The sequence below is a fragment of the Colletotrichum aenigma genome (genome assembly GCF_013390185.1).
Source record: "Colletotrichum aenigma strain Cg56 chromosome Unknown KSG_Cg56_contig02, whole genome shotgun sequence".
Taxonomy (NCBI): domain Eukaryota; kingdom Fungi; phylum Ascomycota; class Sordariomycetes; order Glomerellales; family Glomerellaceae; genus Colletotrichum; species Colletotrichum aenigma.
In genome coordinates this window covers 2,353,321-2,381,168 of record NW_023500908.1, presented here as the reverse complement: position 1 = coordinate 2,381,168, position 27,848 = coordinate 2,353,321, and the positions used below count along the sequence as shown (strand labels likewise).

The following is a 27,848-nucleotide window of genomic DNA, read 5'->3' as shown; positions in this document are numbered from 1 at the left end:
TTAGTGGTGGTTAGTTGTGGGAATGTCTTGGAAGTTGAGGTGGGGTTCCGGGAGTTATATGCATGCAGCTAAATACTATCTACCGCAGAGTTTATAGTCACACAACTGCAGCCATGGGCCCGATAGTCTCGGGGCGGGGTTACCTCTCAATCTGCCCCAAGATGCGCAACGTTGACAACAGTATCTCAAGTTGAGATAACGACGCCGTGGGGGAGGCACCTGGAATGCGGGCCGTAGACAACAATGCCGAGGATAACATATCGGCCGCTATCAGTTCGCATTCTCGCACATACCTTCCGCATGGGGAAAGGGAGAGCGGCGCCGCTACCGGCGCGGGCCCCACAGTCCGGATGGTCATCGGGCGGTCCCCCGCACCGTTGGGAGGTTGGGCTCAAGAGGTAGCATTTCTGAACATCCCACGGCATCTTTGATCCGGCTGTATTAATGAGCTCCTATCGATGGTCTCTTGACCAGGTGTTGTGTAGGCATACGAGTCAAAGTCACAATGGGCGGAAACGACACCAATGACAGCGCTGATCGTCTGCAAGATGAGCTCGCTCCCTATCTAAGTATGGAAATCAATCTTCCCTGAAAGTAAAGCTAACCGCTTATTACAGACCCTGTTATGTCAAGGTTTCTCTTGAACGTATCTAAGGCCATCTCGCAAGACCCAGGCTTGCCTAAGCCCAACCCGACGGTTTCAGCATGGCAGGTTCCCGAGCACCCAATTGGGTCAATCCAGTCGCCCACCTTTCCCAAGCGTACAGACTTTGCTGTGATCGGCTCAGGTATCACGGGATGCAGCGTCACCAAAACACTTCTTGAACACCAGGCTTCCGGCAGCTCTCACGTCACGGTCCTCGAAGCGAGGACCCTTGTCAGCGGCGCAACCGGTCGTAACGGAGGACACTTAGTCACGGCCTCTGGACACACTTTCGGCCCGCTGGCCAAGCAGCATGGTGTTGAGGCAGCAAAGCAGATCACACGATTCAGCATTCTCAATATTGCACGGCTAATGGAGATGGTGAAGGAGATGGAGCCAGAGCTGCAGGAAGCTTGCCAGATTCGTGATGTGCTTAAGGTCATGGCCGTCGGAGACGAAGAGACCTGGAAGGCGGCCAGGCAGTCGGTTCTAGACTTCCAGCAGGCTGTCCCCGAGCATCAAAGTTATCACCGTATTATTCAAAAAGACAATGTTCCTGAAGTAAGTTTCAAGATTGAGCCACACGTCAATAATCACAGTTAAGCTGACATCATGCAGAGATGGAACATTAAGAATGCATCAGGGGCGGTTGAACACGATGCTGGTGCCATTTGGCCCTACCGACTTCTTACCGGTATTTATGATCGCCTGCTCAAAAGGTACTGTGGGCGTCTTGCGATCGAGGCAAACACGCCGGTTTTGGGTGTCGAGTTCTCTCCTATCAGCGACTCAGACCCTCCAGACCATCCTTATCTAATCATCACCCCACGAGGGACTATGAGAGCGAAGAAGGTGATCCACTGCACGAACGCGTATGCTTCACATCTTCTACCAAAGCTGGCCGGTCGCATATACCCGTTTCGTGGGACGATGTCTGTTCAAACGCCTGGCCCAGCCCTGAAGAACTTAGGAGCCTCCAGATCTTGGAGTTTGTCGCACAAATCTTCCTTGGAAGCGGAAACCGGCTTCTACGACACGGGGCTGTACTATCTTCAACAGAACGCCTTGACTGGGAGAATCTGGATTGGGAACGAAACGGCATACATGAAGGATATTTTGACCTCTGACGACACCTACGCTCCTGTCGAAGCAAAGAAAGCGTTGTCAACCGTCCTTCCCAGATTCTTCCTTGATGGCTGGGGCTCGGAAACGACGTCAGAGATAGAGGCCATCTGGTCCGGCATTCAGGGCCACACAGCAGATGGCCTGCCGATCGTTGGCCAGATCCCTCAAGCCCTTCTAGAGAACCCGGGTGATGATGGGCAGTGGATGGCCTGCGGGTTTAACGGGTACGGCATGGACAAGTGCTGGCTGACGGGCGAGGCTTTGGTCAAGATGTTGTTTGGGGAGGATGTCAGCGACTGGTTCCCACAGGCTTACGTGGTAACCGAGGAACGGCTGCAGAAGGGTCTGACCAGCGACAAGACGTTGCTCAAGTTCGCTCAGATTGCAAAACCAGGTGGCATTAGAAGTGAGAAGTTGTAGCCCTTTTATTGCTTATTGCAATCATAGATATATCATCCCATCATTGTTCCCAAGTTCTTCTCATGAGCCACGTCCAGCCAGTAAACATCAGTACTTCCACTGTCCAAAGCCGACCAGATTTGATTGATGAGTTCCGAAATTACTCGGCTCTTCCTTAGAGGCAGGATGTGTGTGTAGGCAGCCAACCGCGACAGCACAAACTTCCGTGCCCGGGCGACCTCGATCGAAGCCGGATCAATTGCCAACACGTCCAAGTCGCCCGCAGCCACAGATGCAGACTGCAAGTGCTGTGGATTTCTTCTCAACTCGCTTGAGCAAGCAACCATGATGAATGGCTGCGCGCTGCGCGTCCGAGACTCGAACGGTATTTCCCTCAGAATACCCAAGATGTGCATTGCAAGCTTGGTCAACCATGTCTGCCTCTCCTGAGCGGTCGGTGTCTTGTCGGACGGTAATGGCCGAAGTAGATAGTCCTTGTCCCACGGGGCATATCGTTCTTTTAGTAAGTCGGGGAACACACGATAGAGCTGTAAGAGTCCCGTGCATCTATATGCCTCGTCTATGAGTTGCAGGTGCTTTAACGGTGTTTTTGGGTCGCCTGGATCCTTGACTTGGGATAGGTCGGGTGAGCGATGGGCTAGAAGTACACGTTCGAGTTTACGTGCATCCCTGAGTGCGGTTCTAAACACATCGATATCATTCTCGGTGAGGAATTTGACTTTGGAGATGCGCTTTCGGTATTGGAAGACGAGAACGCCAATATCGGCAAGTATTTTGACCGTGTCACGAGAGATACCAGAATACGGATGCGGTTCGTCCGATTTGGCAGACGCTACCGGCCCAAACGAAGAGTTTTGATCGTAACTGCCCAGCTGATGGCTGTCTGTTAGGTAGGCTAGCAGCATTGCCCAATAGTCCATAGTGTCGCCGAGAAACGAGATGGTAGCGTCTCTGCCCGTTTCAAGCATGATGTCTTGCAGGATGTCGCAGCTCGTCCTGAACATGTCTGTGGCGAGGTTCTGTGGAGTGAGCCAGCTGGACGTGTGACCCAATAGTTGAGAGGCGAGCAGCATAGCTTGCTTGTGCGTTGGTGGAGAGTCCTGGCGGAGCAGCTCGAGGGCTTGTGCGTGCTCGCGGCGCGCAATAGGTAGAAGGTGTGGAAAGTCTTCTGATAGACAAGCTGCTGACATGCTTTGAATAGTGTGGTAGAGAGCCCCGGAAGATTGCCACGAGGTCTCGATGATGTTGCGCATGACGTTGGATTTGCTATCCCACGCGCAATAGAGCGTGATAACTTCGCGGAAGAAGTATTCAGATAGGGACGTCGGGATATTGAAAGGCTCCTTGGGTATCTGGATCGACAAGTCGCGATTTGGCTGTATGAGTGCTGTTGATATAGGCACGCTGACTATCTCTCTGTTGCGATCTTCAAACAAGCCGTGGCGTTGTGGTATTTGAAACCCACTTAATCGTGCCTCGGAGGGAAAGCTGGCTTCCGCGAACAGATTATCTTTTGGGGTTTCTTGATGATTAGATGGTGATGACGAGGGATCGTCATCAGCGTCCAGAGCCGACCCAAGGAAAGTTGTTTCTATCGATAAGTCGAGTGCAGACGCCGGTCGCTGAAATCCCAGCATGGCATCCGTGATGGTGCTCAAGCTTGACAGGTCCGGAGGGACAGGGTGATCCCAATGTGGGCTGAAGCCAAACCATGAATTCAACTGGCGGCTACCTTCAGCGCTTGAGTAAGTATTGTCGAGAGCCTCGGTATCAAGAGGGGTCTTTGGTGAAGTAGATGGACCTCGTTGTTTCGGTGAGCCGGCTGTCTCGCTTTGCTTGCCTGCAGTTTCTTCTGCCCGAACTTGGGGTCTTCGCGACCACCGCACATTGAGTGCATATCCAGGACATTGGAAGCCCCTCTCTTCACACCTGGCGCACCCGGGCTTCCTTTCGTCACACTTTGTCTGCCACGACAATGTCAGCGATAACACTGTCGGAGGCTGCTCCGTGAGTCTTACCTTCTTCGCCTTGCACCTAAGGCACCCATTCCTGGATTTTGAGTGTCTGACCTTGGATGAGGACTGCATTGCGTTGGACCACCGCAAGATTAACATGCGCAGGGTAGCTGCCGATTGCTAACAACTTTGCAGTAGTGGGAGGAATAGGCTCGCAGCGATTGATGCTCGCAAAGCGCATGAAGAGGCAATGAGCGGTCCGGCACCGGCATCGCGTGGGTGATAAGACCAGGAGAGATAAGCCATCGTCGCCCACTAGCAATGGCAGATATCGGTCTTTTTATCTAGATGCGGTCACATCATCCCTGCGTTTGCGGTGTTCCCCGCAGGTGATCAACATTAGCAGGATTCGGGTCTGCGGGGTTGGTTGGGAACGGTAAGTAGGATGGCCGGGTTTAACTGACCCTGGTTTCTGATTCTGCTTTTTCACTCTCTCATGACTTCTGCTGGGTCCTAATCTGCAGTTATTTCTTGTTACCATGGTATATGGTGTTGGCTATAGCCATTGGAGAACTTTTCGCTTATTATGCTACTCCAGAGCCAAGCACTGTCGGCGCGCCCACGAGAAACAGACGTTGCCAAGGGCTGGCCGCTTGCCTCTGAACATCTGAAAAGGCAACACTGTTCCAGTCGTATTAAAACACAGTGGAGAGCATAGTATCATCTTTGATGCTGTCTAATGTACACTGCCACCCTTCCAAGATTGGACGAGTCAACGACTTGACAGACGCCAATCGGGGGCGGAGTAGGGTGATTTGTGAATTCCTGCACTGCCTGTCATATTTCCTACAGCCACAAAATCCCAGAGACATTTATTTTTGCGCAGAAAATAGCTGTGCGGCCGATCCACACTTGTCGTGGCACTATTGGCTCAGCCCCAAGTCTGTGTCTTACTGCACAGCCCGAGGCTGTTCGGGGATGGAGATGGTGATGGATACAAATGTCCCTGATATCTCGAGCCAAAAGTTTTGTCATACTTCATGCGTATCTGTCGACTACAAGATCTCCGAGACGATGGCCAGCACTTTCAGAGCAATTGAGAGCAGCGACGACGAGATCGAGCGTCTCAAGTTTACACTCGTATCTGAAGATTCCAAAGGCCACAGTTGCCAGTATTGCAGTGTTTTCAACATCAAGTTCCGCAGGTTGATCGATGGCCGCGTGGAGGCAAGTTCCGATTCCTACTTGGATACGACAGAACGGGAAGTCCGCCGAAAAGCAGAACTAGGTTGCAGCTTCTGGGCAATGATTTGCGATCGCCTTACCCAAATGACACTGACACAGAAGGCAAAGAACATCCTGGGAGAACTGCCCGACGATTTGTATTTCTCAACAGATTCTTTATGGGGGTGGAGGAACGATCGCTTCCTTGAGGCCCTCGAAGGCGAAGAGAAGAGCGAATTCTTACGACTTTGGCGAAAGTCGGGAGTAAACTGGCACTACGCCTTCGAGAGACCTTGCGACGGGCTCGATTTTGCCTCATCCCCTCGAAGTCAATCGCGAGAGAATGCGACCTCATCAGACCTTTTGCGACTCAACTTCTTCAGCAACGGCGATTACTTCCGCTTGTATCTCACATTTGGGCTTTTGGGAGACGCCTCGTTCTTGGTTCTGATTCCCCCGTGTAAGTTGTGTTGGACTCCAATCAATTCCACAGCTCGCATGGACGCTAACTTTGATAAAGCCAAGAAATTCGGGATTAATGCCAAGCGCATGGACATTGCTTCATCCATGAACCTAGAGCCTAGCAGTCCCATGACAGTGGATCTGATCAAATGCTGGCTGCAAAAGTGTGAATTTCAACACCGATGTGGCATTTTTGATCTGCCATCTTCGATGCCGTCCATGATTTTACGGGTGGTAAGTAGGGACTCTGCAGTATTGGTCGAGGTGACGCCAGGAATGAGAAAGCGCCATCTCGCACTGTCCTACTGCTGGGGTTAACACTCCAAGAAGCCCTCTTTAGCAGACGTCGACTTCAGTATCACGAGAACAAACAACGTGGCGTTGCTACTGCGCGGGAGAAAGGATCCTGGAACATGATGGCTGGTTTAGTCGGAGCAATGAAGGAAGTGGGACTTCCTTATCCGAAGTCTTGGGACACGTCACGCGCATGCTATGGAACCGCCAGAACCTGCCTCGCACCTCGGTGGTCTTTGGATACTGGTACTCTCTGGTGCGTACGTATAGCAGTCGATCGTTGACGTATTTCACGGATAGGCTTCCTGCTATATCCAGCACGGCAAGAGAGTTTGCCTCGATCTTACAAGATCACTATGTTTGCGGGCTCTGGGCATCTGACCTAGCGTTAGGGCTAGCATGGACGACTGGCGTGACAGATTTATTTTATGACAACAACTCGGTGAAAGAGCCCTCGTGGAGTTGGGCGTCGTATCTCGGCAGCGTATATTGGAACCGAGGAGAGTGCAAAAGAAACCTGGATTTTCAAATTATTCGGTTCTCTGAAACTCCAGCTGATCCATTTAGAGAGTCTGGGTCGATCGAGATTCACATCCGTGGCATCCTCATGCCCTTCTCATACAACTTCTACGGTAGAATATTCCTCAATGTGAAGGTAGAAGTTCAACCTTCACAACGAGGAATATTCTGCCGGAATTGACGATGACGACTCAAAGAATCCAGAGTTAACGGTACTTAGCGACTATTATGAGGATTCCAGGTTTGGGGACAGCCCTGAGACCGAGATTCACTTGCTGCCACTTATCGTCACCTGCAATCTAAAGGTGCAAGGCCTTGCCTTGATAGAAGATGCCTAAAGACCTGGAAAGTATCTCCGCGTGGGCTTATTCATAAGGAGAAGGATTTGGGCAGTGCCCGATAATTATCCCTGAAGACCACAACATCGAAGAGGACTCTGAGTGGCCCGACGATGCGCCCGAGGATTACCAAAGTCAACTGCGTAGTGCGTTTGGAGGAGAAAGGAACATTAAGGAGATTGTACTGATATAGAGGCTTTTCTTCTTGGTCATTCCCTAATAGTTACTTTTCATATGTTTGGACTACTAAAGCGTTTCGCACCTTTTCCAGTGTTGACGGCCCAACATGACTTGCTCCCTCTCTACCTACCATCGCCGGGCTCCGCATGTGGCTCACGAATCATAGTAAACAGTCTTATAGAGTCACCATCGTCGTCGCAAATCATTTCCTTCTGGAACTTGAAACCCCATCGTCCGTATATAGCCATGTTGGGGACGTCCTTACTTGACTCAAGATAGCACTTCATGTCTTCAGCATCCGCTTGGTCCGTAACCATTTTCATCATCTTCGCCCCGACGCCCTTGCCCTGTGCCTCGGGGAGAACGACCATGATGTTGAGGAAATAGTAGCCCCTGGGGTCTGTCCAGAGTTCTCTTTGGGCTTTGGCTTGTGCCTCTTTCCATATGTAGTATCTCTGTAAGACGACGAGGGCATTAGCATCTCCAACATTCTGCAAGAGCATGGAGAGTGTGTTACCTTGACATTCAGACCACCGCGTCCATACCATATGTTGTAATTTACTTGTCCAAACCATAGACGCCACCCCTCGAGCCAGTCGTTCCACGTTGATGGAGCATCGGCCGGCTGAGGGGGCAGCCACATTGCCACACCAAGTACTTTGTCATTTCCCTCCTCTTTGGCTACGTGGAAAATGCCATTGCGCATCCCCCATCGCATGCGAAGGGCTAGTGACTGGTAGTTCCTCTCCTGACTGAACTATTGATGACCAACTGTTAGTGGGAGGCTCTGGATCAGGCCTTCCAATGCTACCTACTTTGGACTGGTCGTAGACCCACGTGTTGTACGGGTCCCCAGCAAAAGCTTGTCTATACGTCTTATCAGTTTTATTGCCTTATTTCATATCGTATTTCTTTAGGCTCACTTACTGAACTGCCTGGACTGCGCCAGGGATATCTTCCTCAGTGAGGGTTGTGACGTGGATCGCCATGATGAATGATGAGTGATGGCCCGGGAGCGGCGCAAAAGCTGGACGACGCGCGGTGAGATGAGATATCAGAGATTAGATTGGCAATAGTCTCCTTTGTGACAGGTCGCGTGACCGAGAGAACCCATTGACTATTATTCACATCAAAAACTGCTTCCAGGCTAGCCCGAACGCGGGGTTGTCACCGTTTGGCTTCGGAAAGGCCCTGCGGGGTCGAGATAAGATCGCACAGAATTGCCCTGTAAGGTTAGCGGGATGAGATAAGTGATGATAAACCCCACCATCGGCGACAGATCAGCGCCACCGCGCGTGGCATTCACTCCTACTGATTGCGATAACTAATTGATCAACTACATCTGATCAAGTTGATATGATTGATTATCACTGTGACTGAACAATTACTACAGTTGCGACAGCCGAGATCCGAACGCGAAGAATTGATGATTAAGAGCTGAAGAGCGGCAATTGGCCAATCGCATCTAGATGCTGTCACTGCGCCAGTGCGGTGGCGCAAGGAGCCTCAACACGACGTCAATGGTAGGGATACCCTCCGTGGAGCTGGACAGGTGCTTAAAGGCAAAAATCGGACGAATTCAAAACCTTCGTCACGTTGATAGGTTCGTATGCGGCCGCAGCTTATTCGACAGCTAGACCGCCTTTAATATTTTTAACCCCGCGGTCACTCCGAGGGGACCGCGAAAGTCAGCCGCGGCCCTCAGAAATGACGCTGGCAAACTTTGGCGCATTGGTGTTATTGAACATGTCAAAGGTCTTCCACCTTTTGAGCCCAGCCACATCCGAAAGGTATCTGGTATTGAGCGGCGTGTGTATGCAGCTCAGAATCTTACAGGTGTAGATGAGGCTCCTTTTCGAGATGCGATCGTTTGCCGATCGGATGATCACACGAGAGATGAAATTACGGATGAATGTTTGCGTGTTGTGAACAGCGCCACGGGACGACGCAAACAAAACCCGGAAGATTCACCCGCTTAATTCGGTGTTACTAATTACGAGCCGAGCCGTTGGGGGAAATTGCGGCTTAATTGAGGCGGATCGTGGGCATGAAAAAGAAACGAAGGCGTTTCTCACCAGAGCACGCTGGTGTAGAGGCCCATGACCGAAAACAATACTGTTGGCGATGGATGAAAGGGGGAAAAGGCACGAAGAGGCAATTGTCGAACATGGATCAGGCATAGTTCGGATGAAGAGGGAACACGTAAATCGTCAGTTGCGATTGGTCTTGTTATATCCGTACTTGGTGTAGGATGTAATTCTTCGGACTGTTATCGGTTCAAGTTGATGGCCAGATTGATTAGTACAAGGCTTAGTGGTGTTTCGCAGTCAGATGGTTGCCGGGCTGTGTTGTGTGAGAAGAGCGTATCGTCATTGTCCGATGTGCCTGTTGGTGTTGGGCGGAAACTCTGAATCCCGAATGACCGCAGCGCAGGCGTCAATTAGTGCGCGGTTGAGGCGGCTTGCTGCCACACTCCATGTTGCCTCTCCCGTCGTCCGAATTGCGACGGTATTTCTGGAGACTCTTTCAACACGTTGCAGCGACGCGTTCTTCAGCTCAATGCAAAAGTCTATCTAAAGCAACACCGCAGAGGGCCAGACTTTCAGGGTCGAATCAGGTCAGATGGCGACACTGCGACCACAGAAGACAACCACGCGTTCCGTCAGCCGTGGGCCGTGGGGGCGCTGGGCCTGGGGGGAGCAGCAGCAGCAGCAGCATTTTATGGGCCTTTCCCCCCAATATAAAAAAAGCTGGGAATTTCAGGTTTATTGCGCGTCGATCACTGCCGCGGGAGGATCGGAGCAGCCATGATGCAACCGATCCAGGGGCGCCCTTGCTCTCCCCGTTGAACTGTGGAAACTGGACAAACTGCACTGCACCTAGTAACTGGACACTCACTGGACACTGGTCACTTTGGACTGGACGTTGCCTCAGGTAAAAGAGTGGAGAGGCGGCGGCAAGTGTGAGCCCCTGACTTGTTGCATTGCATTGCACAGCACAGCTCACAGCATTGCTGAGGAGCACTGCGAAGTGTCCTTTTTAAGACTCGAACTGCGCGTCGCAGATCCCGTTCGTCCTGTCTCATCATCCCAATTGTCACTCGTCGCGTCGTCTCAATCCCCCCCGGCCGTCATCTCAACTCGCCCAAACTCTCTTTTTTCCACGGCCAGGCGATTGACTCAAATACACTCACTCACTCACTCACTCACTCACTCACGCACATTTAATTGCACTCGCATGCCCCCGCGAGTGCACTCTTCCGCCCGAGCAAGACCGCTCCAACAGACGCCATCACCATGATCAACAACGTCTGGGACAAGTCTGCGCGGGCGCACAGGGGCCGCGAGCAGGAGACGGAGCTCCTCCCGAGGACCGAGCAGGATGGCCACGACTGGCGCGAGGGCGACGACGAGAAGCAGCAAAAGGCCCAGGGCGCGGACTCGAGGAGGAACAGGGACAAGATCAGGTCTCTCGACGGTCTCCGCGGCATCGCCTGTCTAATCGTCTTCAACTACCACTTTTTCTGGCCATGGACGCCCTTCATCATGCTGGGAAACGGCGCGTTTCCCCCAGGAGCTCCTGAGCCCTACGTTGGATGGCACCAATTGCCCATCATCTGCTTGCTGCATCGCGGACGCCCCATGGTCGCCATCTTCTTCGCCATCTCCGGTTTTGTGCTCTGCAGGCATATTTTGAGGGCCATCCACGAACGACGTGTCGAGGCCGCCTACAAAAGCCTCGCATCGTCCGTCCTGAGGCGTGTATTCCGTCTCTACATCCCGCCTACCATCAGCATGGCCTTGGTAGCCTTGCTGGCTCAGATGGGTGCCTTCAGGTCCGAGAACGCCATCTTCAAGGGGCCTGATTCGGCCTACATCAACGGCACCGTCACCTTTGCCCACCCTCAACTCGGCGAGTCCTGCATCAACGGAACCGTTGCCGCCGCCGGCCCCAAGAGTGTCGCCAAATACCTTCACCTCCAAACCCCGCTTACCCTGGGTAACCTAACCAACTTGACCGCCTCATCAGATCAGCTCTGCTTGAACAAAACGTCCCAGCTCTTCATGCCAGCCATGCTCTATAGCTTCGTCGACAGTCTCGAGGTGGACCTCAAGCCCGAGAACAAGTCAGCAAACGCCACCCTCAAGCAAGCGGAATCCACCAAGCCGCGGCCCCGCGAGGAGAAGACCGGGGGTGGACACCTGGAGAAGATCTGGGGGAAGCACAGGTCATCCACCCAGGAGCAGGCCGAGAAGGACATGGCCGACGCCGCAAAGGCCAAGAACCTCACCACCACCCACAACATCACCTGGGTCCAGATGGGCGGCTCGTGGGAGGAGCACCCCATCATACACGACAACATGACCTACGCCATCAAGAACTTTACCAGAGTCTACGCGGAGTGGGCGAACCCTTTTAACTTTGGCCACTACCACACCCGTTACGACCCTCACACCTTCACCATCCCCATGGAGCTCCGCGGATCCATGTTCATCTACCTGTTCCTGCTCGGCACGGCGGCCATCAAGGCGAAGTGGAGGATGGGCATTGGCAGCTTCCTCTCCGTCTACAGCTTGATCTTCGGACGCTGGGACATGGCTGCCTTCATGGGTGGGATGGTGTTCTCCGAGATCGACATCCGACGTGCGTCTGATACCCACGACGGCTCGCTCGGGTACCCCGGCAAGAGCGACCCCCGAGGCCGCCGAGCAACCCTCCTGCAGAGAATTATCTCCGCAACAGCAACCCGTTGGATCACCATGTTCATGGCACTCTACTTCCTTTCCTATCCCGACGCCTCGGCCGAATGGACCCCAGGTTTCGTTCTCCTTTCCTCTCTTGTGCCCCGCTACTACATCCCCCTATCCGGCTGGATGTTCTACCAGTCGATGGGAGCAATTCTCCTGCTCCCCTGCATCCTGCGCAGCCCCGTCCTCGTCCGCCTCCTGGAAGGACAGGTGGCGCAGTACCTGGGCAGGATCAGCTTCTCGCTGTACCTTGTCCACGGCCCCGTGCTTCACAGCCTGGGCTTCTGGCTCATGCCGAGGCTCTTCGAGAATTTTGGCCGCGCACAGGGCTACGTCCTTGGCTGGATCATTCTGATGAGTGTAACATTATATCTGACGAACTTATGGAACAAGAAGATTGACGGCTGGAGCACAACCGTCGGCAGAAGGGTAGAGAAGGCGCTGATCGACTCGGCGTAGGCGTTGAAAACTGTCAGGGGCATTGTCGCTCTAGATAGAAATTGATTTGGCGTTTTGGATTCAATGTTTGGTTCTTTGACTGCCTATGAGTGAAAGTGAATATTCCTACTTGTTTCGAGTAGACGATCTGGCTTGAGGTGGCCGTCGCGGAGACACATCCAGCTCGTGTTAGTGATGTATTTCGGGCCTGGGGACTCATCGCCGGGACCAATGATTGGCTGTTATGTTGAACTTGTGAAATTAGTAGAATATCCACTTAGAATGTACATGAAGTCTCGAGTCTCTGTCCTTCAACAATACGTAGCCCTTCCAAGACGGCGTCAACAGCTCACCCATTCCCTCTCAGGCCGTCTAGACATTCGCAGAGTTTCCCAGCTGACGGGATAGCAGGATCCAGTCCCCACACGACGTAGCATTAGAAATAAGCCGCGTCTTCAGGTCCACGCGGAGAATATCATTCCCGGTGAACGAAACTGGCGTTTCTGACGGCACGGTACTAAAATCAAAGTCAGATCGCCTCCATCCACAGAAATCAGCCCAGTCAAAACATACGAATTGTACCCCGTGGTAACGGCGGCATACTGCCAATTATACGCAATCTGGTCGCACGAATGCAGCAGGAACGTCGGCGTCTGCGTGCTGTTCGTCGTGGTCGCTTTCTGCGGCGTTATGATGGCGTCCCAGAGCTGGTCGATGTTCAGCGTGGGCGGCCCGAAGGTGTCGTCGTAGCTCGTGACATCTGGGGCGACGACGGCGGCGAGGTCGGCCTTGGTGGAGGTGAGCGGGGTGTCGAAGATGGACAGCCAGCGGCGGGCGATGGACCAGGCTTCGTCTTCGCAGAGACAGGAGAGTTGGGCTTTTGAGTGGGAGGAGGGGAGGGAGGGGGAGGAGGTTGTTGTTGTCGTTGTCCTGCCGTGCGCTGTTGCTGCGAAGGCGGTCAAGGCTATTGTGAGGAGAGTGGAGTGACGCATTTTGGATGAGGTAGATGGTGAGAAGGTGAGGATGCAATTCAGGGTTTCTTGATGCCAAGTGAGTGATGGGGTCTATTTGAATGAACGGATGCTTTGTTTGCTAAACTGGTTGTCGTCCGATACGAGGTTGTCCAATCGCTTATATGGCGCACTTTTCAGAACGTATTTGAATGCAGACGCTGTGAGGGACAACGCGGTAGAGCATGCGGATGAGTGGAACGATGGCTGGCCTGGCGACGTACTTGACGTGGGAGTCGTGAGGAATGTGGCGTCTCTGCATGTATGGCACTGGAGGCGGCACTCTTTTCAGCACGCCACGATAGCATCCACAAATGAACATCGAATCATTCTGAATCACTCTGGATTTGTGCGGGAACTAAGAGGAGTCTCGAGAAAATATCAACCGTTCCGAACGGATTGCGTTGTCTGGTAAGAAGCATGCGTTTGTGCGGCCTAACTCATACCTGCGCAAATACAGCCCTGGAACAGATGGTTTTATTGATGCTGCGCTAATCAGAAGTCTTCCCCGCATATGACCGTCTGACTTGGTGTCCTAGTGCTCTCCTGATTTGATAATGAAGAAACACAAGTAGCTTTCTTGCTACGATTATGTAGTCAAAGTCATAAAGGCAGCTGAATATTAGGGCACGCATGATCTATCTAGTCTGGGCCTGGAGATTGCTGAACAAGTACCCAGAACTAGGCTTATGACCTAGGAATTCTTCCAGCATCTCCATCTCGTCACGACTTCCGCCAAATTCGAGTATCCCGCGGCGGTACTTTTCCCACCGTTCCTGGCTGCGAGGACTTTCCTCAAAGTTGTGGTGAAAAATGTCTGCAGCGAATACTGCCTCGCTATTTGGTGCCAACATTAGCTCTCTGGGAAGTCATTCTTGTATCGACAAACTTACCATAGATATGAGTAGTACCCTGCGTCCATTCCAGAAACCACATGATGAAAGTTTGATTGGGGATGTCCTCTGTCTTCAGCGTCGGGGCTCGGGAGCAGTCGGAGTCTCTCCATCGAGTCGTTGAACATTCCCGCAATATCCAAATCCAATCATTCTTCGTGGGTAGCCGGGCTGTGAACAGCCATGTCGAAGCGAACAAAGGCACTGTCAAGTTTCAGATTAGTGCCCAGCAAAGCGAAGAGAAATATGACTTACAGCTGACGCAAAAGCCAAAGCGCCCTGTTCACATTCCTGCTTCTGACAAGAGGCCCCAGAAGCTCATCAGGTATCTTCTCAGGCGGGTCTGGCTGGCCCGGATTCTTTCGGCGCCAATCATCTAAAAGCTCAGGGTTCAATCTGGTGTAATGGCAGCTCATATGCCTGAGCTCGTCTGCCATCCAACACCAGTTCTCCAACATGACACTGGGTACCTCAAAGAAGTCAGGCGGCATGCGGTGTCCATGGACCATAAGAGTGCGAGTCCTCGACACAAGATCGTGCATACCGTGGCCCAGCTCATGGAACAGAGACACAATCTCGCTGTGCTTGAGTAAAGCGCAACCGGTTGTGGTTGGACGAGGGAAGGCGCACATCAAGATCGTGGCCGGATAGACCCTTGTGCCGTCTGCTCTGAGATACCCACACTGAAGATTGACGTTCTGCGAGCCCTGGTGCTTGTTGGGTCTGATGAGGAGATCCGTGTACAAGTAGCCGACAAATTCGCCCTTGGAGGCGTTTCTTTCGTCCCAGACTGCCCATACCTGAACGTCGTCATGCCAGACCACGTCCTTCTTCTGATCGGCCGTCAAGGGAATGAATCGAAGCTGCAGACAAGAGGTGAATAGATCCAGCATTGCTGAGACGGAGTAGTCTAGTGGAAAGTACTCAGAGATCTGGCCATGTTTGACATCGATCTGCTCTTGCAGCAGGCGATTGTAGTAATCGTAATCCCATGGGGGCATTGAGTCGTTGTCTTGCGGGAAGTCTTTGTTTCGAATTTCCAAAAGCGACTTCGTCTCTTCTCTTCCTTTTCGCAGGAGGACGTCTTCGAGTTCATCGAGGAGACTGTTCACCCAAGTCGTGGTCTTGGCAACGCGAGTCTCCAACCGAAACGCCGCGTGGTTCTCATATCCCAGTAATCGAGAATTCTCGTCTCGCAACTCAATGACCTCCTTGAAGAGGTCAACGTTCTCCGGTACCTTTCTTTCGTTGGCAACGTAGACTTTCTTCCGGGTTGCCGGCGATGTAGCGTACTGCAAGACGGCGTTTAAATCTGCTCTCGTAAAACGTACAAATGCCTGATCCTTTGTGCTGACATCCGTAGACTTTTGCCTCCCCAAGAAGCGGGCGAGGTCCTCCGCAGGCACCCCTTTAAGTTCGTCCAAAGAAAGCCATAGACCGCCATCATCATTTCGATAGTTCCGGTTGTACTGCTGCCTCAGCTCGTCGATTTCGTTTCTTCTTCCCAAGTAAACTGCCAACTGATCTTGGTCAAGCCGCCCGTGGCCACCTCTTGTGAACTGCTGGATGTTGCTTTTGAGGAACTTAGCATCTTCAAAGTGAACCTCCTCAGCTTTGTCCTCAACAGCCTTGAGCAGATGATAAAAGTCCTTTCTTGCTACCCTCTCGGAGTCCCACTGTCGCAATAGTCCAATGGCAGCGTCTGATGCCTCACGGGCTAGTTGGTCCGGCGAGGCGTAGCGCAGCATTGCTATGACAGCGATTCTACCCTGCGTCTCATTGTCTACATTGATCAATGGCCGAATTGCAGCGTCAAAGGTTGCCGATGCAGGGTCAATGGTCGCGGCCACATGATTCCAGGTGTCGGATTGCTCTTTGATGACCTGCTTCATGATTGGCATAACATCCTTTGCCGCTATCAGGTGGGGCGGCTCCTGAGGCGGGACCGTGTTTGTCGTCGTCATTCTGGACGCTGTAGTAGTAGCATACACCGAAGTGCGTGTTGTTTTGTGATAACTACCTTATGTTGAGGAAGCTTCAAGCCCACCCAAGGGGGTCACGGTAGGGGAAAAGCAGGAAGAGCACCTCGGTCAGTGTCCAATCCGGTAGCTTCGCGGTGTACGTATTTAGGGGATGTTGTGATAATTATAAGCATGATTCTCTGTCATGAGATTCGAATGTGGTAGGTATAACTAGTGGTTTTAAAATATGCAGTAAGAAGAGGGGGACTCGATCCTATCGATCAGGGCGGAAGCCTTATTGGGTGCATGTGCCGCGCATCCGCGCATCTCAAGTCACAAGACTCGATGTAACAGTGGGCCTCAGTCGCTTTTCTTACTTCCTGCCTCATGTAGGAATACTTTCATGCGCGCGTGACGGCTCCTTCGAGGGTGAATAATCGATATTGAGCGATACAAATATCTCCCCCTGACGAGGAGCGCTGCCGAGTGCAACGCTTACCAATAGGCAGGCATCTCGCAATCTTAGGCTACGGAAAGCATCCAAGCCCCAAAGTCTACCGAGTATCTCATCATCTGCCGTGATACACGAGGCGAAAGAAAGACTGTCGGAAATTGATCCTCATCGTACCATCCTTCATAACTGCTCACACTAGCCCGCAACTCCCACGTCAATCTCTTTCTCCCTAGAGACCCTTAGACCTTGCCACATCCTCCATGATCCTGTTTACATCAAAGTCCGCATTCTTGAAGTCATTCTCGATGATGTCCTCCACCCACTTGCCTCTTGGCGTGAAGACAGCCTCAAATGGCGAGGGTCCAATGACGATGCCCACTGGTACGGTGTCCCTGTCATCAATGACCTTCCTCTTCTTCGTCTCTGGGTCAATGGGCGCTTCCATCTCATACGCCCACAGCAGACGAGTCACCATGATCCATAAGATTTCCTTTGCGACATGCCTTCCGGGACAGACACGTCGCCCATTCCCAAAGCCTATGATCGGAAGATCGTTTCTCTCCAACCATCGCTCTGGTCTGAATTCCTCGGCGTCCGCGCCAAAGGCAGCTTTGTCTCTAGCGAGGGAGAATTGAGAGGTGACAATGATCGTGCCTTTGGGGATTCTGTAACCCATGTATTCGTCCTCCTCTACGGAGAGGTGGTCGACTCCAGAGGGCACCACGGGGCGGTAACGCATCACCTCGTCAATGATGGCGTCGATGTAAGGCATCCGCGACCGATCATCGTGTGTGGGCAAACGATCACATCCGACAACTTCGTCCAGCACTTGCTGGGCTTTGTGCATGACTCGAGGGTAATTGATCATCATCACCAGGAACCAAGTGATGAAGGTCGGGCTGGTGTCGCCGTTGGCAAGGAACAGCGTCCCAATGACCCAGCTGATCTCTGTGTCGCTCAGCTCCATGTTCAAGCGCTTCGCACTGTCGGCTACTTGCTTCGCGACGTTGTAACCGGGCTGGTTGACTGCGTTGCGCAAGTTGCGAAGGTGGTAGGCCTCCTCTTCCTTGAACATGGACTCGGCACGCAGCTTCCAAGGAGAGAGTGCATAGGGAATGGACTTCAACCAAGGGAAAATGTCGACGAGAGGTGGATTCTGCAGAGCTTGAAGCGTTGGGCATGTGAGGAGAAAGTCCATCTTGCCAGCAGTAGTGGGGTCTTCTTTGACAAGACGGTCTCCATAAAGAATGACATGGAGACTTCCAACATTGGCTCGCTGGAAGTACCATCTTGGGTTGAAGGGACGCGGAGTTTGCGTGTCGGCAGGTCTCGGAGTCTGATCTCCCTCAGAGTCTGGCTGAGCCCTGGACTCTGTGAGGATGTCGTGGAGGAGCTGAAGAGACTCGAGACGTAGGACTGGGTCGTATAGCGCAGCAGAACGTGGGTTCAGCCCTGCTACATTCAATCTCTGGTGAAGACGCATCTGCGCATCGTACTGGCGGAAGATGAGGTTGTAGCCCTTGGACACCAGGTCGCCAGCCATGACGCTTAGATCACGCCCGGAATACTTGGCTGCCCTTTTATTAAGAAGCTCATGTGTTGCTTCCACAGTTGTCAAGACAACCGTGGGCTTACCCAGAATATTGAGATAGACTAAGGGGCCATAGTTGAATTTCCAAAGGTACTCTGTGAGCCATCTTCGGCTGTCTGGATACTTGAGGAGGTTCCCGATCACGGGCCATCCGGGGGGGCCGGGGGGTAGCGGGAGCTTAGAGCCCTTGGAGCGTGAATGATGGGCATAGAACAAGCAGGCAACCAAGAAAGAAGCGGCCAGAAAGACTTGCTGAGCAGCGATTGATGCCAACAGACTTTCTTTGCGGTCAAGCTCATCGCTGACAACCGTGATATTGAGTGTAGTTGAGTTCATGTTGGTTATGTGGTTGGGGCAGGGGAAGAATGTTCAGTCTTTGTTGATGGGACAATCTCAAGCTGCGATGCGCTCTCCATCAGACGCACGCAGTATGTTTTAAAACACCAGAAACATCACTTACAAAAGCCCTTGACGGAAGGCGTCACAAACAGTGCAATCAATATCTGGCAGTGTATCCGTGGCTCCTCGTTTGTGGAGAAGCATAAATCCTGCCGAGCGGCCCGCTGGAGCAGTGAGCTGCGATGCATGTCAGACGTGAGAGACAATGCATGCTTGTCTCATCCAATAGGACAACCTGCAGCTATGTTACGCAAAGGTCTTGGCTCACAGTCCGACGTAGCTATCAGACCAGCATTTTAATCAGACAAATCCTCATTCGCCGCTCCGAAAAGATGCGCGCTGCATGCCAATTATCACATTGCCGGGTGCGGCCTGATGCTTCTCGTTGCATCGCGCGTCTGCAACTTGCGTATTCATCATTGAGCATGAGAAAAAGGGTTGCGACCGCAACCGTGTACCGCATATTGCCAGACAGGGAATCCAACGCGGCAACTAAGCACATATGCACAGCCCGTAATGCCAGAGGGATCTGCGAGTATTCTTCCTAATATCAAGCAATCTCAGTAATATCCCGTCCGGCCACGACATCGAAGAAGGCATCAGCAAGATAGCCCCCACGCGACGTCGGCTTTCCGTACTTATCCGTCGCCATGCCGGCAATGGAGGGGGCGGCAACGTCCCGCATGTAGCCCGCAATCCCTTCCTTCTTGAACTTCTCGGCGAACTGCTTGGCGTGCAGACTAAGTCCTTGAGTCGCCCAGATTGGCTGGACCTGCCACACAACGCCCATCTTGGCAATGTCGGCCGGGAACTTCTCAACCTCCTGCGGTGAGTATCCTCCCTTGCTGAAATCATAGGCACCCGTGTATCCGAAGGCAAAGAGACGATTCGGGTACACCTCGCGGAGGGCCGTGTGGAACTCGTGCATATCTTTCTTGTCTGGGAACAGGGTTAGCGTTTATTCGCCAGTCAAGTGAGGGGGTTTGCGGGAGGACGCACTTGGTTTGTCTAATAAGAATGTCAGCTTCTAACGCATGTGCTGTGTGATGTTTCAACCAAACGCACCTTGACGACTCCACGTCACATCACCGAGAGGTGCGGCGAGAATGCATCGGTCGATGACAGCTTTGGTGGACCATTGCCACATGTACTGGCCCAAAGGCGTCCTTGGAAGTTCCCAGTCGAATGTAATATCATGACCGACGATGCGCTTGGCGGCAGCTCGCCGGTCCTGCAATGCAACGGTCTTGTCGACGAGCTCGGTCATGTAGGCCTCGTATTGTTTTTTGGTTGCCACGGACTTGACAGCTTCATCGAAGGTCATGAGGCCGGCAGAGGCCTTCCACTCGGATTTGACTGTAAGATAATCCTTTCCTGATTCCTTACCCTCCTCGATCGCTTGGATGAAGGAGCTAACCGGCTTGGTTGCGCCGAGCACATAAGGGTGGTCCCGGGGGTCAATCACACTTTTCAAGGGGTAAGCATACGTGGCGAAGGACACGAGAGACAACAGAAATGGAAGTTGGAAGTCCCGGAGTGGGAAAGAAAGGGGGTTGTATCTTACCTCGTGATGAACTCGGCATGATCGCTATCACAGCGACAGAGAAGCATGGTGTCCGCACTATGCAATGTGATTAGATCATTAGAGCGCATCCATCTTGTGATTGCTATGCCATACTCACCCCATGATGTCGAAGGTCATTCTCACGGTGGTAAGCCTGGACAAGTAGTCTGACGTGGGCACAATGGTTCGCCCTTCGCCATTGGTAAACTTCTTGAGACCCATTGCCAGATCATCGATGTGGATCATCGCGACACCGGCCTCTACAAAGCTCCTTGTCAGCTTCATGCATCCAGTCAAAGTGCCGAATCCCATATCAGCGTCTGCGACAATGGGCAGCATGTAGTCGATGCACTCAAGTGCCTGGCGATCGGCTTCGCTGTACCGCATTCTGAGCTGTGTCTGTCGCTGGTCGTGGAATAGTTGGGTGTTGAAGATTCGCTTGACGACAGATGGCACGAGGTCGGCAGGATAGTCGGCATGGTCTTCACCGGGCCAGGTGGCTTGAGATAGCCCGCAAAGCGCGCCGGAGACATACACAGTTTGCACTGCTCAGCGTTAGCGGACTGGAAAAACACGCCATCGCAGTTTTTATGGTCATCCTTCGTACTTGTCTTTGCCATCTCCTTGGCAATCAGGGGCTCAGTTGTCCCGAATGTGAGTTCGTATGTGCCATTGTCGTTGTGCTCATTCAGGATGCGCCAAAGCTTCCTTCCCTGCACACTAGAGGGATATTCGATTTTAAACCCAACATTCCTCAAAGCGGCGATAGATTTGGCGGTGTATGGTCTATTACAAGTTAGAAGGAACAAGCACTAATATCCCTCTCCATTACATAGTTACTGTGATCGACAATGCTAGTGAGACTAGTCATAGCAAAAAGGAATTCAATAGATGGGTGGTTAGGGCAGAAATTATGATTTGTCTTGGGGGTTTAAAAGGAAAGATACAAACCTCTTGATGTGTTTTTGCCTATCGGTCTCCCACCACGCCTCAATTTCCTTGACCTCCGCCGCGAAGGCATCGCGCTCAGCTTTGACGTCGGGCCACTTCAGAGACATCTTTCACAGAATTTGATGGAGTTTATGATGCGTTACAGAGGAATCGAGAACAATGTCCAGCAAGAATCTGGTTTATTCATTACGTTGTGTTCGTGCGGGGGCAACGGTCCTTTTTGCCATCATCTCGCGACTACACTGACCAACAAGCCGTTCGGTCTACCTTACCCGACGTCGGACACCAACAAATCATCCCATAATCCCCTCATTATTTCCTATCGATGCTGAGCCTCAACCACGCCATCCGTACCGTGCCAGTGATAGGCGATAGGCAAGGCCAATCCATCGGTCGGGCGTCGGGATCCTGTCGGAGTGCACCCCTAGCGCCCGACGACTCTGCAGGGGTCCCCGGCCACCATCGGGGAACGTCTCCCGATAAGAAACTCCCGGCAACAAGGGGGAGGGGCCGGGAAACTCAGTCCACAGCCGTGTAAGCCGTGTTGTCCGACCATCATATCCAGCAGGCAATCGCAGGATCACCTTAATGTCTTCCCGAAGTTTCCAAGCACTCATCTAGGTACTTCTGCCAAACTTTCACATCGAACAACATGGGCAGTAACATCGCCAGCGACGCTGTCAAACCGACATCCCTCATCAATCTCCAGCTGGGATGGCCGTCGCCCCGTCTCTTCGCCCCAAGCGGTCTCCTTGATGGTGCCAAACAGGTCCTCAATTCAGACACCGAGACAGCCGCTGCGCTCGTCTACGGTCCTCACGTCGGACATCCCCCTCTCCGCAAGAGCGTGGCAGAATGGCTCTCCTCGGTCTACGGGACACCAGCTGATTTCGAAAGAATAAGCATTAGCAACGGCGCCTCGGGGAACCTGGCCAACGTCCTGTTGAAATTCACCGACCCGCTCTACACGCGCAAGATTTTCATGGTTGAGCCGACATACTTCCTCGCATGCCCCATCTTTGAAGACAGCGGGTTCCAGGGCAAGCTCAAAGGCGTCCCTGAGGACGACGAGGAGGGTCTCGACATTGCTTTCCTTCGACACGAGCTAGATGCTGCAGAGGCACAGGCATTGGAAAAGGCAAAGGCCTCTGGAGAACTAGATGCCCCGTCGATCAAGACTGGCAAGACGTATCCGAAAATCTACAAATACGTCATCTACCTCGTCCCAACTTTCTCCAACCCCAGTGCAAAAACTCTTTCTCTGCAGATGCGGAAGGATCTTGTCAGCCTTGCTCGCGATTATGACGCTCTTATAATTTCAGACGACGTCTACGACTTCCTTAGCTGGCCGGAGGATCCCTCTGCTGCCGCAGACGCTGTAGCCACTGTGCCTCCTCGCCTTGTCGATGTCGACCGAGAGATGCCTGGATGCAGCCAATTTGGTAACACAGTTAGCAACGGCTCGTTTTCCAAAGTCATTGGACCAGGTGTTCGAGTCGGATGGGCGGAGAGCACGCCAGCCTTTGCTAAGGAGCTGGGAGAGGTGTAAGTTACGGGTGCTATTCCTCCTATTCTCATTTACCATCTGACTAATTCGATACAACCAGCGGCTCTTCCAGCTCGGGTGGTGCGCCTTCACACCTTACCTCTACCTTTGTCGACAAGATGCTCCGAAACCGTCAGCTTCAGTCCCACATTAAGGACACGCTCGTTCCCACGTACCGAGAGAGATACTACGCGCTCATGTCAGCCATCGAAAATGTTTTGGTTCCTCTCGGAGTTCGTGTTGAAGTGAACAGGCCCAAAGACGCAGGCTCGCCGACGGCGGGGGGATTCTTCACGTACCTCAGGCTACCGGACGACCTTCCCGTCGCCAAGAACGTAGCCGCGATCGCGCTGAAAGATCAACTGTTGCGCGTGGCTTTCGGTCATATGTTCACCGTCACTGGAGACGAGAGCAGCGTGTCTCGGGCGGAGGCAGAAGATGGGTTTGCCCGATGTATCAGACTTTGCTGGGCGTGGCATGAAGTTGCGGAAATCAAAGAGGGAATTGACAGACTAGGTGCTACGATTGTTGACGTCAGGGAAAGGATCAAGAAGGGAGAAGACTTGAGTAGCCCTGTAACTATTGGAATCAGGTAGTCAAATTGGACATAGAGAATTAAGATGTCATAAGTTGATCGTAGTCGAAGTCCTGCGTGGGTCTGTTTCCCCTAAAGTGAACCGAGCGTTCAGTTTTGGTGGTAGATTTCAATCCGGAAAAGAGTCCGTCTTGATTTAGTCAAGGCTATGGGAGATTTTGGAAGCGATTTATCACGCTATGAAGGAGAAGGGAACTACGGCGCATATTTAACATTCTCTGATTGATATCTAAACTCCCACAACAGTATGTAAATCCCTCTGATATCCCCAATGGTTGCTCTACAATAATTGAAATAAACATCAACCATAACCCGGTGTAATCTTCTAGCCTCAAATAATGGTAGCAGAGTTGCGGACAGGCTCCACGGCGCCCACCAACTTATTCTCAATCTCCTGCTCTTGAGCATCCACAGGGTCAGCGACCTCAGCCTCGGAAGCCGGCTGGTTCGCAACTGCCGCAGCCTCTTGCCGGAGCTGACGTTTGTGCAAAAAGTCCGCGACAACTGCCAAACACTCGTTAACACACCCCGGTCGTTTTCGTATACGACTTAGGTTTGACTTACGGACGAGTACCACAGCAGCAAGCGCGAAGGATAGAATCGAAGGGAACCCTCGCTCGAACTTGGGAGCCATGGTCTGGGGGAAGATGAGAATCGGCAGGAAAGAGTCTGCTCACCACCCGTTAGTCACAAAGTCTAGAATGGGATCACAGGTAGGTTACTGGTTGCGTAGAATAGTCCGTTCATGCTGGAAATCGTCAAGGCCCTCTCCTCGGCGTTGCCGTTGTTGACCTCGTTGGCCCAGGTCTGCTCCCAGTTAGCTTCTTCGATAACTCAGTAGATCCAAGAGATTACTCACCCAGGTCACGGCAGTCACGTAACCGCAGGCAACCAAAAGAAGCCCGCGACGCGAGCGCCGTCGGAGGCGGGGTAGGCGGTGAGGATGGAAGAGCCGACGACGGTGGTGCCGAGCTGTGAGATCTTGTCAGTAGTTTCTCTCCGATGGAAGAGAGAGGGATATTTACCAATGGGCCAACCATCCACAATGGTCGGTTCCCGGTCAGATCCGACATGAAGCCCCACGAAAAGTCGGTCACCATCGTGACGAGATTGGCGCAGGCCGGGATGACGTTGCGCTGGGTGACGCTGTAGCCGTTCTCGCCTATCAACCGTTAGCTTGGCCCCTTGTCTGCCCTCCAAATGCAAGACATACGCAGGTAGATGGCGAAATAGTTATTCGCCTGGCACGAGTTTCCATACTACCGGTAACAGTCAGCATACTTCCACTACACACTTCATCCACAACAGGGGGAAAAACTCACAAAGATGTACATCAGACACAGCACCCACCACCTCCAGTTCCCAAACATACGCTTGACGAGCTTCAGGTCCATGACGCCCGTGATCTCGACGCGGCCCAGCTTCGCGGAGCGCTGCATCGCGAGCTGCTTGTCCTCCTCGGTGATGTACCACGCCGTCGTGTTGTGCGGGTAGTCCGGCAGCAGGAACCACACGGACAGCGCGATCGGCAGGCTCATGCACCCGCAGATGATGTACATCCAGCGCCAGCCCGCCATGCCGAGGTGCCCGTCGAGGCCCTTGTGGATGCCGGCCTGGAGGAAGCCCGAGGTCGCTTGGCCGAAGAAGCCGGTGACGTGCCAGACGGCGACGCGCCTTGGGGTAGAGTCAGTATTTTGTTTGGACGTGTGAGATATTGGAGGTGGGGGACGTACTTTGCGAGTTCCGTCTTGGTGTACCACGATCCCAGGAGGAAGATTATGATGGGCGAGAAGGGGCTCTCGAAGAGGCCGACCATGAAGCGGAAGGCGTACATTTGGTTGCTTGTTTGGGCTGCAGCTTGCGCGAAGCTGTCATCCTGGGTTAACTTTCTGCTTGGGGAATGGTGGGATTTCAGATGCAATCCTACGTGAAAGCTGTCCAGCCGAGCTCGCAGACCACGAGACAAACACGAGGACGGACTCTGAGGGCGATCATGTTTGCTGGGATTTGCATAATGGCGAATGCAATGGTGTAGCACACTGTAGAATACAACTCTGTTAGACGACCTCATCTCCGTCGGTTACTTTGAACACTTACTTAGCATGTATGTGTACTCGTTCCCCTTGATGTTCAAATCCTCTTTCATACCGCTCACGTCTATCGCTTCTTATCAACACACTAATCATCTCCCGTAAAGCCTCATCTAAGAAAGGGCCGGCTTACATGCGTTGGTGATGTTACTCTGATCAATGTATTTCATCCACTACCAAACTTGTCAGCAACTCCAAAGAGACCACAGGCGAGGGGGAAACTCACCCATCCCAACGTCGCACAGATGAGAATCCCAAAATCCAACTTCCTCACCAGAGCCCTCTCCTGCGGACTCTTCAGATGCTGATCCGCATCCCATAGATGATACAAAATCTTCTTTCCAAAGGAGACTTTGTGCGCCTCGTGCGCGCCAACGCCAACGTCAGAAGTAGCGGGAGACATGGCCGAGTTGACCTCGTGACTTTTCTTGCCGTCCATGGCCGAGTCGCGTTGTGTGCGAATTGAACAACGAAAGTCTTCGAAAAAGGCTTTCGCAAATCAAGTCAGGAAGAACCGGTGGGAGTTTCGACACCGAGGCACACCTTGGACAATGAACTCCCACTCCATAATGTAAGTTTTATTATCCTCCGAAAAGACTACGGATTAATGATAACCAGCCACCACACCAAACTAACCCCCTGGCCTGCCATGCGGCATCTCCCATCCAACTGCATGTTATCAACAGTATCAGCAGATCAAAAGCGCAAGCCAAGACCTCAACACCGCCGGTGGATCCCCTCAATCTTTCGGCATCCTGCCCGAAGATAAGCTGCGTCAAACACACATTGCGCCCCTCTCGTCGGGCGTCGTCCGACGCATCCCCCCTTCTTCTCCCTCCGATCGCTTTCCCCGCATTCTTATCATTCTATACCACCCCCCGGTCCCCGGATAAGCACCCCCGTCCGCCGGGGCGGCCGGCGTCCATCGGCCGACGTCGGGATACGAAGCAACGCGATTGTGCTCTCTAAAACAGCCCCAGCGACGACGTCAGCCAAACCTCCGATCTCTTCTAGATTGTATCTGCGCATTTCCTTCTCCTATTCACCTCAAATGTCAATCAGCGAAACCTGAGAATACCCATCACAGCAACCAAGACCGCCAAGACAATGTCCTCTACAGTGCCCCCCGACCAGCTCGCCCTGGCCCGCGAGACGGTCCGCCCGAACCTCGTCAAGAGCCTCATGCGCCAGAACCGCCTCGCGCACTCCTTCGGCCTGCGCGTCGCCTTCTCCACCGAGATGCCCCTCGTCGCCAAGCGCGCGGGCTACTCGGCCGTGCTGATGAACCTCGAGCACATGGCCATGAGCATGGAGACGATGAAGGACATTGCTGTGTCGTGTCTGAACGTGGGGTGAGCAAGCCTTTTCCTCACCACAGCTCCTTGTAGATAGGCACAGCCGAGCGAACTGTTTAAATTACTGACGGATGTTATTCTTGATCGCAGAATCACACCAACGGTAGTCGTCCCAACATGCTCCCAGGAATGGATCTCCCGCTGCCTCGACTCCGGCGCGCAGGCCGTCATCGTCCCGCACGTCAACACCGTGGAACAGGCAAAGATGTGCGTTGACGCGTCGAAGTTCCCTCCTCTTGTGAGTTGCTTTCCATCCTCTGCAACAACCTCCACCTCCTTTCCAAAGCTTACGCGAAACTTCCGTCGTTAGGGCCACCGCTCAGTCACAATGGTCACCGCAATGACGCAGTACACCACGCAACTGTCCTACGCGGCCATCGCCGAAGTCGTGAACGACGAGGTACTCATCATGCCCATGATTGAGACAAGAGAGGGCGTGGAGAATGTAGAGTATGTGTACATCCGCTTCTCTAGATGAACCCATGCTAAAACTGTCGCTAGGGCCATCGCCGCGGTACCAGGCATCGACGCACTCTTCATCGGATGCGCAGACCTCTGCATGGAGTATGTCCTCCTCCCATCGTTTACACAAGATGCGACTGACGATGATTAGACTGGGCATCCCCGGACAATACGACTCGGAGCTATTCCACTCCACTGTGGCCAAGATCGCAGCCGCAGCCGAGAAGGCGAGCGTAGACGGACGCAAGGTGTTCGTCGGACTGGGAGGTTTGGAGCCGAGGCCAGATCTACTTGAAGAGTTTGCGAAGAGACATGCTCCTATTCGGTAAGCAGAAATTTTCATATAAACCTTTGATTGGTATTGACGGGGATCGACAGATTCGCCATGGCGGGCCGCGACTTGGCTCTGCTTCTGGCTGGCATGTCAAAACAAGCGGCGTCAATGAATGAGATTTCAACAAGACTTCGGTAAAACTTTTAGCCCCAAAATATGAAAAGGAAAAGACGTGACAATTTGTACCACACTAAGCACTAATACTCCGTCCCAACGCCGTGCCAAGCATTCTCTCCACAAGCAACACGTTAACTCCGTGCAATATCCCTCGCTCGCAATGCTAAAGTCTTACACGCA

General features: G+C 52.8%; 12 protein-coding genes across 12 annotated transcripts; 4 read left to right on the top strand and 8 right to left on the bottom strand.

Annotated features, from left to right (window-relative positions):
- Window positions 1–505: 505 nt before the first annotated feature.
- On the top strand, window positions 506–2,188 carry puuB-1 (Gamma-glutamylputrescine oxidoreductase; the record flags this gene model as incomplete). The annotated part of the gene is made up of 3 exons (XM_037317954.1): window positions 506–569; window positions 618–1,204; window positions 1,262–2,188. The coding sequence occupies 3 exons, from the start codon at window positions 506–508 to the stop codon at window positions 2,186–2,188; spliced, it is 1,578 nt and encodes a 525-aa protein (XP_037184276.1).
- Window positions 2,189–2,220: 32 nt separating this feature from the next.
- On the bottom strand, window positions 2,221–3,825 carry BEA4-3 (Beauvericin cluster-specific repressor BEA4; the record flags this gene model as incomplete). Its single annotated transcript, XM_037317953.1, has 1 exon — window positions 2,221–3,825. One exon carries the CDS (start codon window positions 3,823–3,825, stop codon window positions 2,221–2,223), a length of 1,605 nt encoding a protein of 534 aa, XP_037184275.1.
- Window positions 3,826–7,282: 3,457 nt separating this feature from the next.
- On the bottom strand, window positions 7,283–8,149 carry CGCA056_v002695 (putative N-acetyltransferase; the record flags this gene model as incomplete). Its single annotated transcript, XM_037317952.1, has 4 exons — window positions 7,283–7,615; window positions 7,678–7,917; window positions 7,976–8,027; window positions 8,088–8,149. The coding sequence occupies 4 exons, from the start codon at window positions 8,147–8,149 to the stop codon at window positions 7,283–7,285; spliced, it is 687 nt and encodes a 228-aa protein (XP_037184274.1).
- Window positions 8,150–10,456: 2,307 nt separating this feature from the next.
- Window positions 10,457–12,367, top strand: CGCA056_v002694 (uncharacterized protein; the record flags this gene model as incomplete). Its single annotated transcript, XM_037317951.1, has 1 exon — window positions 10,457–12,367. The coding sequence occupies one exon, from the start codon at window positions 10,457–10,459 to the stop codon at window positions 12,365–12,367; it is 1,911 nt and encodes a 636-aa protein (XP_037184273.1).
- A 351-nt stretch (window positions 12,368–12,718) lies between these two features.
- On the bottom strand, window positions 12,719–13,338 carry CGCA056_v002693 (uncharacterized protein; the record flags this gene model as incomplete). Its single annotated transcript, XM_037317950.1, has 2 exons — window positions 12,719–12,863; window positions 12,920–13,338. The coding sequence occupies 2 exons, from the start codon at window positions 13,336–13,338 to the stop codon at window positions 12,719–12,721; spliced, it is 564 nt and encodes a 187-aa protein (XP_037184272.1).
- A 656-nt stretch (window positions 13,339–13,994) lies between these two features.
- Thop1 (Thimet oligopeptidase) lies at window positions 13,995–14,377 on the bottom strand (the record flags this gene model as incomplete). Its single annotated transcript, XM_037317949.1, has 2 exons — window positions 13,995–14,193; window positions 14,250–14,377. The coding sequence occupies 2 exons, from the start codon at window positions 14,375–14,377 to the stop codon at window positions 13,995–13,997; spliced, it is 327 nt and encodes a 108-aa protein (XP_037184271.1).
- Window positions 14,378–14,398: 21 nt separating this feature from the next.
- On the bottom strand, window positions 14,399–16,213 carry PRD1-0 (Saccharolysin; the record flags this gene model as incomplete). The annotated part of the gene is made up of 2 exons (XM_037317948.1): window positions 14,399–14,453; window positions 14,505–16,213. The coding sequence occupies 2 exons, from the start codon at window positions 16,211–16,213 to the stop codon at window positions 14,399–14,401; spliced, it is 1,764 nt and encodes a 587-aa protein (XP_037184270.1).
- Window positions 16,214–16,893: 680 nt separating this feature from the next.
- Window positions 16,894–18,591, bottom strand: COX2-1 (Cytochrome P450 monooxygenase COX2; the record flags this gene model as incomplete). The annotated part of the gene is made up of 1 exon (XM_037317947.1): window positions 16,894–18,591. One exon carries the CDS (start codon window positions 18,589–18,591, stop codon window positions 16,894–16,896), a length of 1,698 nt encoding a protein of 565 aa, XP_037184269.1.
- A 613-nt stretch (window positions 18,592–19,204) lies between these two features.
- Window positions 19,205–21,276, bottom strand: icl2 (Mitochondrial 2-methylisocitrate lyase; the record flags this gene model as incomplete). Its single annotated transcript, XM_037317946.1, has 7 exons — window positions 19,205–19,593; window positions 19,654–19,662; window positions 19,720–20,120; window positions 20,219–20,275; window positions 20,337–20,763; window positions 20,826–21,004; window positions 21,170–21,276. The coding sequence occupies 7 exons, from the start codon at window positions 21,274–21,276 to the stop codon at window positions 19,205–19,207; spliced, it is 1,569 nt and encodes a 522-aa protein (XP_037183280.1).
- A 545-nt stretch (window positions 21,277–21,821) lies between these two features.
- Window positions 21,822–23,311, top strand: CGCA056_v002688 (Uncharacterized protein; the record flags this gene model as incomplete). The annotated part of the gene is made up of 2 exons (XM_037317945.1): window positions 21,822–22,714; window positions 22,777–23,311. The coding sequence occupies 2 exons, from the start codon at window positions 21,822–21,824 to the stop codon at window positions 23,309–23,311; spliced, it is 1,428 nt and encodes a 475-aa protein (XP_037183827.1).
- Window positions 23,312–23,641: 330 nt separating this feature from the next.
- On the bottom strand, window positions 23,642–25,839 carry CGCA056_v002687 (Pantothenate transporter liz1; the record flags this gene model as incomplete). The annotated part of the gene is made up of 12 exons (XM_037317944.1): window positions 23,642–23,814; window positions 23,875–23,979; window positions 24,033–24,117; window positions 24,193–24,282; window positions 24,336–24,472; window positions 24,524–24,569; window positions 24,633–24,984; window positions 25,044–25,178; window positions 25,238–25,349; window positions 25,408–25,467; window positions 25,534–25,573; window positions 25,627–25,839. 12 exons carry the CDS (start codon window positions 25,837–25,839, stop codon window positions 23,642–23,644), a joined length of 1,548 nt encoding a protein of 515 aa, XP_037183825.1.
- A 668-nt stretch (window positions 25,840–26,507) lies between these two features.
- Window positions 26,508–27,689, top strand: bphF (4-hydroxy-2-oxovalerate aldolase; the record flags this gene model as incomplete). Its single annotated transcript, XM_037317943.1, has 6 exons — window positions 26,508–26,752; window positions 26,846–26,993; window positions 27,066–27,205; window positions 27,257–27,319; window positions 27,369–27,542; window positions 27,596–27,689. 6 exons carry the CDS (start codon window positions 26,508–26,510, stop codon window positions 27,687–27,689), a joined length of 864 nt encoding a protein of 287 aa, XP_037182872.1.
- Window positions 27,690–27,848: the final 159 nt, after the last annotated feature.